The sequence below is a fragment of the Tachyglossus aculeatus genome, unplaced genomic scaffold (assembly GCF_015852505.1).
Source record: "Tachyglossus aculeatus isolate mTacAcu1 unplaced genomic scaffold, mTacAcu1.pri scaffold_116_arrow_ctg1, whole genome shotgun sequence".
NCBI lineage: Eukaryota > Metazoa > Chordata > Mammalia > Monotremata > Tachyglossidae > Tachyglossus > Tachyglossus aculeatus.
The window spans coordinates 193,870-205,620 of record NW_024044848.1 but is presented as its reverse complement, the minus strand read 5'-3'; the positions used below and the strand labels follow the sequence as shown (position 1 = coordinate 205,620).

Genomic DNA, 11,751 nt, shown 5'->3' with positions numbered 1-11,751 from the left:
GTGCGTACTGTGTGCAGAGAACTGTACTAAGCATTTGGGAGAGTAATAATAAGAATGATAATAATAATAATAATGGTATTTGTTAGGCGCTTACTGTATGCTAAACACTCTTTAAAGTACTGGGGTAGATTCAAGGTAATCAAGTTGTCTCACATGGGACTCACAGTCTTAATCCCCATTTTGCAGATGAGATAACTGAGGCATAGAGAAGTTAAGTGGCTTGCCCAAAGTCACACAGCAGAGAAGTGGCAGAGCCGGGATTAGAACCCACAACCTGTGACTCCCAAGCCCGTGCTCTTTCCACTAAGCCATGCAGAGTTGATAGACATGACCCCTACCCACTACGAGTTTACAGTCTACAAACTGTAGGCATCCAACTTCATCCTTGTAATAATAATAATAGTATTTGTTAAGCATTTACTACATGCCAAGCACTGTTGTAATCTAAAAAGTGCAAGAGCTCCAGACCTTCATATGAAGAGAGTTACACTCCTCTATGGAGGGACATATAGAAATGGCACATCAAGGAGCCCCAGAATGTCATTCTCAAGAGCAACATCCTTACTTCACCAATCCTTTCTGCTCCATTACTTTATCAAAATTGTATTTGTTACGCATTTTGTGTTCTAAACATTGGGTTAGTTACAAGGCTCAGTGGAAAGAGCCCGGGCTTGGAGGTCAGAGGTCGTGGGTTGTAATCCAGGCTCCTGCACTGATCAGCTGTGTGACTCTGGGCAAGTCACTTCACTTCTCTGGGCCTCAGTTCCCTCATGTGGAAAATGGGGATGAAGACTGTGAGCCCCACGTGGGACAACCTGATGACCTTGTATCTACCTCAGCGCTTAGAACAGTGCTTGGCACATAGTAAGTGCTTAACAAATACCATAATTAATTACTTAATTAAATTAATCAAGTCGGACACAATCTCTGCCCCAAAAAGGGCTCACAGTCTAAGTACTAAATTTTACAGTTGATGAAACCGAGGCCCAGAGAATTGAAGTGACTTGCCCATGGTCACACTGCAGACAAGTGGAAAATCAGGGATTAGAACCCAAGTCCTCTGACTCTATTCCCCTCTATTCAATCCCTTGAGCTCACTCGCTCCTTCTTAATTATGCACTGTAGCACGGGCCTCAGCTTCCTTATCATAAGAGACAGTGCATTCATCTTACAATCTGAAAGTCCTGCATTTGAGTTGCAGATTGTGGTGGGTGATGTTTCTTTTTAATGGTATTAGTTAAGTGTTTACTATGTGCCAGGTACAGTACTAAGCGCTGGTGTAGATACAAATTAATCAAGTTGGACATAGTCCATGACCCACATGAGTGCTCTGCACATAGTAAGCGCTCAGTAAATATGATTGATGACATGAGGCTCACAGTCTTACTCCTTACTTTCAGACGAGGTACCTGAGGCACAGAGAAATTGGGTGACTTGCCCAAGGCCACACAGCAGGCAAGTGGCAGAGCTGGGATTAGAACCCAGGTGTGTGCTCTCCACTAGGCCATGCTGCTACCTCAAGAAGGATCCCTCAGTATAAAATACGAACCTGGGAAGACTATAGGATCCTCACGGAGATGGAGCCTTGTCTTCCTGAAATGGGCCTCCCAGAATTTGGCAAACCTGGAGTTACTGCTTAGCAGCAAGAAGGAGCTGATCATGGCATAACTGCTGACCACAAACATTCGAATTCAGGAGGGTGACGTTGTTCCTAGGGGAACTCCCCAGAAACAGTGACATATTCATTCATTCATTCAATTGTATTTATTGAGCGCTTACTGTATGCAGAGCACTGTACTAAGCGCTTGGGAAGTACAACTTGGCAACACATAGAGACGGTAAGTCCATGCAGTAGATGGCCACGAAGCAGCTGACCAGCAACAGGACGGTCTGGGTTGCTCTCGTCTCTGGGGATTTCTAAGGAGGTGAGTGCTGGCCTTGGAGATGCTGGACCTTCCGGCTGTGTCAGAAGAGGAGGAAGACCATGTAGCCACTGGAGCTTCCCATGATTCCCACGGAGAGTAGGTCGCAGAGTGACATAAAGAAGAGGAACAGCCCTACAAGGCTGCTGATGGGCTTGATAGAACAGTAGTCATCACTGAATCTGGGCTCGCGGCTGATCACGCTGGGAGATGCAATGGTGTCGAACAGGAGGTTGATGTCCACGATCGAGTTGAGAAGCCACAGTAGGATAAAGATTGTGAAAATTGTCTTTTGTACCCGGGCTTTGAGCTGGGCCCAGAGAGAGGAACTGGGACTGATGATCACGACCTGGACTGTACTCATGAAGCCGGTGGTGCTGATGGAGAGGCCTCTGGTCACCCAGTACACAGCGGCGAACGTCTGACATCCGACATCCGTCTGCAGGAGCCGTAGATGCTGAGTTGATGCTGACACAGTGACCACTCTGGTAAGGAGCATTAGGGTGTGGATCAGGACCAGGTGGACGATGACCAGGTCCATGGGGTTCCAGGAGGATCGTAGAAACGTGGAGAGTGATGAGGTGGACGTTTTCCACGACTCTCACTCCGGTCTGGAAGAGAAAGCAGCTTCTTTGGACCACATCATGGGAGAAAGTCAGCATTCTCACTTCTCGAAGTTGTTAGAATCTAAAGAGGAGCAGAATATGTAAAGGAAAGTAAGAGACACTGTGCAATGGTCACTAGGAAAAATCTGACAGAACTCAGAACCCAACAGAACTCAGGACATAGAGAAACAATAATTCCAACTATCCCTCAGTCGATCGATATTTACTGAGTGCTTTCTGTGTGCAGAGAACTGTACAAAACATTTGGAAGGCTAATAATGATAATAATAATAATAATAATAATAATAATAATAATGGTATTTTTTAAGCGCTTACTGTATGCTAAGCACTCTTTAAAGCACTGGGGTAGATTCAAGGTAATCACGTTGTCTCACATGGGACTCACAGTCTTAATCCCCATTTTGCAGATGAGATAACTGAGGCACAGAGAAGTTAAGTGGCTTGCCCAAAGTCACACAGCAGAGAAGTGGCAGAGCCGGGATTAGAACCCACAACCTGTGACTCCCAAGCCCGTGCTCTTTCCACTAAGCCATGCAGAGTTGATAGACATGGCCCCTACCCACTACGAGTTTACAGTCTACAAACTGTAGGCATCCAACTTTATCCTTGTAATAATAATAATGATAATAATAATAATGATAGCATTTGTTAAGCACTTACTACATGCCAAGCACTGTTCTAAGTGCTGAAATAGATACAACATAATCAAGTTGAACACAGTCCTTGTTCCATATTGGTATCACAGTCTAGGAAGTAGGATTTAATTTCCATTTTGCATGAGGAAAGCGAGGCACAGTGTAGTGAAATAATAATAATAATAATAATAATAATAATAATAATAATAGTAATGGCATTTGTTAAGTGCTTACTATGTGCCAAGCACTGCTCCAAGCACTAGGGGGATACAAGGTAATCAGATTGTTCCACATGGGGCTCATAGTCTTAATCCCCATTTTACAGATGAGGTAACAGAAGCACAAAAAAATTAAGTGAGTTGAGTTGCCCAAAATCACAGAGTTAACAAGTGGCGGAGCCGGGATTAGAACCCATGACCTCTGACTCATTCATCCATTCATTCAATCGTATTTATTGAGGAGAGCACTTTACTAAGCGCTTGGGAGGTACAAGTTGGCAACATATACAGATAGTCCTTACCCAGCAATGGGCTCACAGTCTAGAAGCCCGTGCTTGTTCCACTGAGCCACGCTGAAATGACTTGGCCAAGAATCAACACATGAGACCAGTGGCAGAACCAGGGTTAGAACCCAGCGCCTCTAACTCCCAGTATCATGCTCTTTCCATTAGGCCATGCTGCTTCTTATCTTGTCCCAAACAGTGTACGTCATCTTCCCCACAAAACTCTATCCCAAACTTTCTCATCACTGTAGGCAAGATCACCATCGTCCCTGTCTCATATAACCACAACCTTGGGTTTATTCTCGACTCATCTCCTTCATTCAAACAACATATTCAGTCTGTCATCAAATCTTGCCAGCTCAACCTTCACAACATCTGTAGAATTTGCCCTTTACTGTCTGAATAAACTGCTACCACACTGACGCAAGCACTTTTCCTATCCCACTTCGACTACTGCATCAGCCTCCTTGCTGACCTCCCTGCCTCCGGTTTCTTCTTCAAGTTCATACTTCACTTCACGCCTTGTTTTTCTACAAAATAATGCAAATACAAAATAATACGAATACAAAATAAGAGTCCACATCTCCCCACTCCTCAAGTGGTTGGCCATCCATAGCAGCGAGGCTCAGTGGAAAGAGCACGGGCTTTGGAGTTAGAGGTCATGGGTTCAAATTCCACTCCACCAACTGTCAGCTGTGTGACGTTGGGCAAGTCACTTAACTTCTCTGTGCCTCGGTTACCTCATCTGTTAAATGGGGATTCAAACTGTGAGCCCCCGCGGGACAACCTGATCACCATGTAAACTCCCCAGCGCTTAGAGCAGTGCTTTACACATAATAAGTGCATAACAAATACCACTATTATTATTATTATTATTATTATTATTAATCCCGGCTCCACTGCTTGTCAGCTGTGTGACATTTGGCAAGTCACTTCATTTCTCTTTACCTCAGTTACCTGATCTGTAAAATGGGGATTAAGACTGTGAGCCTCACATGGGATGTGGGAAACCTGATAACTTTGTATCTTTCCCAGCGCTTAGAACAGTGCTTGGTTGATAGTAAGCGTTTAAGAAATACCATCATGATTATTATGATTATTAAAATATATTTGCCATTGACTTTAAGGCACTCCAACAGCTCTACCCCTCCTACATTTCCTTGTTGATTTATTGCAACCCAACATGCACATTTTGTTTCTCTAACGAGAGTTATGTTAGACTGCAGGTCTGGGAGTCAGAAGGACCAGGGTACTAGTCCTGAGTCTGTCACTTGTTTGCTGTGTGATCTGGGGCAAATCACTTAACTTATATGTGTGTCAGTTACCTCATCTGTAAAATCCGGATTAAGACCTTGAGCACCATGTGGGACATGGACTGTGTACAACCTCATTACCTAGTATCTACTCCAGCACTTAGAACAATGCCTGGCCCTTAGTAAGGGCTTAACAAGTACCATAAAAAAAAAAACAAAATAAAAACAAACAAAGAAACCACTCACTGTAGTTCATTCCTTGCCCATGTCCTCTTTCCGGTCTGGAACACCCTCTGCATTTACATCCAACATACTACCACTCTCCCCAGCTTTAAATACATTTTAAAACACCCGTCTCCTCCAAAAGGCCTTCACAGACTAAGCCCTAATTTTTTTCTTTAACGGTATTTGGTAAGCACTTGTTATGTTCCAGACACAGTTCTAAGCAATGGGGTAGATACAAAGTCCATGTCCCACATGGGCCTCACAGACCTATTCCCCATTTTCATTCATTCATTCATTCAATCGTATTTAATGAGCGCTTACCATGTGCAGAATACTATACTAAGCGCTTGGGGAGTACAAGTCGGCAACATATAGAGATGGCCCCTACTGAACAACGGGCTCACAGTTTAGAAGGGGGAGACAGACAACAAAACAAAACATTTGCGGAAATTGAGGCCCATAGAAGAGATGTGATTTACCTAAGGTCATAAAGCAGACAAATGATGGAGCTGTTATTAGAACCCAGGCCCTGCTGAATCCCAGTCCCGTGCTCTACCCACTAGGTTATGCTGCTTCTCTCCTCTGTTGCCTTTAAGCACTCCCTCCTACCATTGCTTTCGACACTGTCAACCACCCCTTTCTCCTGGAAACATTATCCAACCTCACCTTCACTGACAATATCCCCTCCTGGTTCTCCTCTTATCTCACTGGCCACTCATTCTCAGTCTCCTTCATGGGCTCCTCCTCTGCCTCCCATCTCCTAACTATGGGGGTCCCTCTAGGTTTAGGTGTGGGTCCCCTTCTATCCTTCATCTACACCAACTCTTTTGGAGAACTCAATCGCTCCCATGGCTTCAAATACCACCCTTATGCAGATGATGTCCAAATCTACATTTCCAGCCCTGATCTCCCTCCTTCTCTGCAGTTTTGTATTTCCTCCACCCTTCAAGAGAGCCCTACCTGGATGATTTCCCATCACCTCAAGGTTAACATGTCCAAATCAGAACTTCTCACCTTCCGTCCCAAACTCTGTCCTCCCCTTGACATTCCCATCCTTTCTATCTCACAAGTATATATCCTAGGCATTATCATTCATTCATTCAATCATATTTATTGAACACTTACTGTGTGCAGAGCACTGTACAAACTGATTAGAATAATAAAATACAACAATAAACAGACAAATTCACGGCCCTCTACAGTCTAGAGGGGGAAACCCTAATATATACATAAATATATTTAACATAAATAAATAAATTACAGATATATACAATGATAGAGACAGGAAGTCATCCCATCCTCAGCCCCAAAACGCTTATGTCTCTATCTTTCTCACCTGCCATTTGTCCTGTCTGGAATTTATTTCAACGTCTGCCTCCCCCTGTTAACTATAAGCTCCCAGTGGACAGGGAATGTGTCTAACTCCATTGTATTTTTCTCTTCCTAGTGCTCAATACAGTGCTTTGTGCTCAGTAAAAGTAAATAATTAGGATGGTATTTGTTGAGTGCTTACTATGTGCTATGCACTGTTATAAGCACTGGGGTAGATTCAAGGTAAACAGTTTGTCCCACATGGGGCTCACAGTCTTAATCCCCGTTTTATAGATGAGGTAACTGAGCCACAGAGAACTTAAGTGACATAGGGTTGCAAAGCAGACAGGTGCCAGAGCCAGGATTAGAACCCAGGTCCTTCTGACTCCCAGGTCCATAATCTATCCACTAGGCCATGCTGATTCTCTACAGCAGATTGGATAGACATGTTCCCTGACCACAAGGACCTTACATTACACAATGGGTGATAGACATTGGGTGATAGTGGTATTTATCACCTTGGTTATCACCAAGTTACATTAACGACAACCTCATTCGCACCTACTCAGCCCTCCCATGCTAGTTGGCTGTTCACTCCTCCCCCCAGGAATCTCTGCTCCCTGACCCCCTTAACAGGTCCACCCTACTACAGCAAATAATAGTTTGTATCTACTCTTTATGACATCATTATCTGCCAATTTTATTATTGCCGTACCATGTTAATTTTTCAACTACCTCCTGTGATGCCATCGCCTACTTAAATCATTGCTACTGTTTCATCGCTTCTGCATCTCAGTTGTTAATCTTCGGCTGTACTGTCACTCGCCCTGCTGACCTCACCATGAACTTTCAATTCCCTTGCTCCAACTTCCATTCCCATTCCTCACCTTCCCCTTCCCCTCTCCCACCCAGCTTTTTCCCTCCCTCTCCCCCACCACCACCACTCCCCCTCAACCCCTACCAAGGATCCCTCTGTACCAGCGCCAGTAATCCGCTCCTCCCTCCCAGCCCCCTCCCTCCACTTCTACCCGCCCCCACCCCATCCCAGTTCTCCTTTCCCATCACCACCCCTCTTCCCACTCTCCCCGCCCTGGCCCCCGCCAACTCATGCCAATCCAAACCCTCCCCACCCCTCACACCCTTCCCCCTCCCTCCCCTCCCTCAACAGCTGCTGCCAAGTGTTGCCTCTGGAACCCCCGCTCCGTTTCAAGTAAGATCGCTTTCATCCTGGACCTATTCCTTTCCAGCTCTCTACTCCTCCTCGCCCTAACTGAAACATGGCTGTCTCCAGGCGACACTGTCTCTTCTGCTGCTCTCTCCAGTGGAGGCCTCTTCTTCTCCCACTCCCCCAGACTCACAGGAAAAGGAGGAGGTATTGGTTTCCTTCTCGCCCGCCAATGTCGCTTTCGCACTATCCCTCCTCCCCCTTCCCTTTCCTTCCCTTCCTTTGAAGCCCACATTATTCGCCTCTATCACCCCCTCCAGATTCTTGTAGCCGTCATCTACCGCCCTCCCGACCCCACCTCCCATTTCTTTAACGACTTTGACCCCTTCCTCACCTTCCTTCTCTCCTTCTCCATGCTCACTCTGATCCTCGGAGACTTCAACATCCACATGGATATCCCTGATGACTCCTCTGCCACCCGCCTTCTATCTATCTCTCCTCAACGCTGCCAAACTCTTGCTCCACCCCACGTCACCCACTCACCAACTTGGTCATAACCTCGACCTCATCATCTCCTCTCGCTGCACTGTGTCTACCCTCATCAACTCTGAAATCCCTCTCTCTGATCATAATCTTCTCACCTGCCTCCTCACTCACACTCCTTTCCCCTGTAAATCCATATTACTCCCTCACAGAGATCTCCGCTCTCTGGACCTCATCCATCTTTCTGACCGCCTCACACCCCACCTCGCCGCCCTCTCCTCTCTACCCAGTCTTGATAATCAGATTACTGCTCTCAACTCTACCCTTTCTACTCAGCTAGACTCACTCGCTCCCCTTTCACTTCGCCGCTCTCGTAGCACTAACCCACAGCCCTGGATCACTGCCACTGTCCGCCTCCTTCGCTCTTATGCTCGAGCTGCTGAACGCTGCTGGAGAAAGTCTAAACACCATGCCAACCTCGCTCACTTCAAGTTTATCCTTTCCTGCCTTAACTCAGCCCTCTCCTCTGCCAGACAAAACTATTTCACCTCCCTTATTGACACCCATGCCCATCATCCCCGCCAGATCTTACGTACATTCAACTCCCTTTTCAGGCCACCAGTTCCTCCCCCTCTTCCTTCCCTCCCCCCCAACGATCTGGCCTCCTACTTCACTAACAAAATTAAATCCATCAGGTCCGACCTCCCCAAAATCACTCCCCGCTCTTTCTCCAAACCCCGGCTCTCAACACCCTCTGCTACTCTCCCATCCTTCTCAGCAGTATCCTCAGAGGAGCTCTCCTCCCTCCTCTCAAGTGCTACTCCGGCCACCTGTGCTTCTGACCCCATTCCCTCTCATCTCATGAAATCTCTCGCCCCATCCCTTCTCCCCTCCTTAACGTCCATCTTCACCCGCTCACTCACCACTGGTTCCTTCCCCTCTGACGTCAAACATGCGCATGTCTCTACGATCCTAAAACAACCCTCTCTTGACCCCACCTCACCTTCTAGTTGTCGCCCCATATCCCTCCTCCCATTCCTTTCCAAACTCCTTGAACAAGTTGTCTACACACGCTGCCTCGAACTCCTCAAAACCACCTCTCCTCGAGCCCCTCCAGTCTGGCTTCTGTCCCCTACATTCCACAGAAACTGTCCTATCAAAGGTCACCAATGACCTCCTGCTTGCCAAATCTAACGGCTCCTACTCTATCCTAATCCTCATTGACCTCTCAGCTGCCTTCGACACTGTGGACCACCCCCCTTCTCCTCAACACGCTATCTGACCTTGGCTTCACAGACTCCGTCCTCTCCTGGTTCTCTTCCTATCTCTCCGGTCGTTCATTCTCAGTCTCTTTTGCAGGCTCCTCCTCCTCCTCCCATCCCCGTACTGTGGGGGTTCCCCAAGGTTCAGTGCTTGGTCCCCTTCTGTTCTCGATCTACACTCACTCCCTTGGTGACCTCATTCACTCCCACGGCCTCAACTATCATCTCTACGCTGATGACACCTAGATCCACATCCCTGCCCCTGCTCTCTCCCCCTCTCTCCAGGCTCGTATCTCCTCCTGACTTCAGGACATCTCCATCTGGATGGCTGCCCGCCACTTAAAACTCATCATGTCCAAGACTGAACTCCTTGTCTTCCCACCCAAACCCTGCCCTCTCCCTGACTTTCCCATCTCTCTTGACGGCACTACCATCCTTCCCATCTCACAAGTCCGCAACCTTGGTGTCATCCTCGACTCTGCTCTGTCATTCACCCCTCACATCCAAGCCATCACCAAGAGCTGCCGGTCTCAGCTCCGCAATATTGCCAAGATCCGCCCTTTCCTCTCCATCCAAACCGCTACCCTGCTCGTTCAAGCTCTCATCCTATCCCGTCTGGACTACTGCATCAGCCTTCTCTCTGACCTCCCATCCTCGTGTCTCTCCCCACTTCAATCCATACTTTATGCTGCTGCCCGGATTGTCTTTGTCCAGAAACGCTCTGGGCATGTTACTCCCCTCCTCAAAAATCTCCAGTGGCTACCAATCAATCTGCGCATCAGGCAGAAACTGCTCACACTCTACTTCAAGGCTCTCCTTCACCTTGGCTCCTCCTACCTCACCTCCCTTCTCTCTGTCTACAGCCCACCCCGCACCCTCCGCTCCTCTGCCGCTAATCTCCACACCGTACCTTGTTCTCGCCTGTCCCGCCATCGACCCCCGGCCCACGTCATCCCCCTGGCCTGGAATGCCCTCCCTCTACCCATCTGCCAAGCTAGCTCTCTTCCTCCCTTCAAGGCCCTACTGAGAGCTCACCTCCTCCAGGAGGCCTTCCCAGACTGAGCCCCTTCCTTCCTCTCCCCCCTCGTCCCCCTCTCCATCCCCCCATCTTACCTCCTTCCCTTCCCCACAGCACCTGTATATACGTATATATGTTTGTACATATTTATTTCTCTACTTATTCATTTATTTATCTTACATGTACATATCTATTCTATTTATTTTATTTTGTTAGTATGTTTGGTTTTGTTCTCTGTCTTCCCCTTCTAGACTGTGAGCCTACTGTTGGGTAGGGGCTGTCTCTGTGTGTTGCCGACTTGCACTTCCCAAGCGCTTAATACAGTGCTCTGCACACAGTAAGCGCTCAATAAATAAATACAATTGATGGTGTTCATTGAGTGCTTACTTAATGCAGAGTACTGAACTAAGCACTTGGGAGAGTACAATACAACAGAGTTGGTAGATGTGTTCCCTGACCACAAGGAGCTTACAACCTAGAGGGGTTGACAGACATTAATCATTCAATGATACTTATTGAGCACTTACTGTGTAGAAAGCACTGTGCTAACCTTTTGGGAATGTACAACAAAATGAAGTTGTATTCCATTCTATACACTGCCTCAAATTGTTGCAATTGGAGGAGGAATGGTGGAAGTAGAGTAGCAGTATTTATTTAGCACCAATTGGGTACCATTCACTGTACTAAGTCCTAGGGAAAGTAGTAATATCATTATTATTATTACTATTATTATGTTTGTTATGCAGTTACTATGTGCCGAGTACTGTTCTAATCACTGGAATAGATACAAGTTTATCTAGTTGGACACACACCCTGTCCAGCATGAGACTTACAGTCTAGTTGGGAGTGAGTAGGACTTAATCCCCATTTTACAGATTCATTCCTTCATTCGTTAATTCATTTAATTGTATTCTTTGAGTGTTTGATGTACTAAGCAGTTGGGAGAGTACAGTAGAAAAGGCACATTCCCTGCCCAACACATTCCCTGCCCAACACATTCCCTGCCCAACACATTCCCTGCCCAACACGAGCTTACGGTCTAGAAGGGGAGACTGACATTAATATAAATAAATTACAGATGAGGAAACTGAGAGGGAGAGGGGATCAATTCCCAGAAATGAAGTTGCCAGAGGAAATCCTCCTCAGTGATGCCTTCACTTCCCGGTTTCTCAGGCAGTCCATGAGGGGGCTCAGGGTGGGGGGCGCCACCGTGTAGAACACGGACACCAGCAGATCCAGCGCTGAGGGGGAGTCAGAGGGAGGCTTTTAATATGCAAAACCGACAGTGAAGACAAAAACAGTAGTTATGGACAGGTGAAGCAGGCAGATGGAGAAGGCTCTGGCCCGGC

General features: G+C 46.9%; 1 protein-coding gene across 1 annotated transcript; it reads right to left on the bottom strand.

The window, feature by feature from the left end:
* Window positions 1-1,965: 1,965 nt before the first annotated feature.
* LOC119922642 (putative vomeronasal receptor-like protein 4) lies at window positions 1,966-2,463 on the bottom strand. The gene has a single exon (XM_038742354.1). It carries the CDS (start codon window positions 2,461-2,463, stop codon window positions 1,966-1,968), a length of 498 nt encoding a protein of 165 aa, XP_038598282.1.
* Window positions 2,464-11,751: the final 9,288 nt, after the last annotated feature.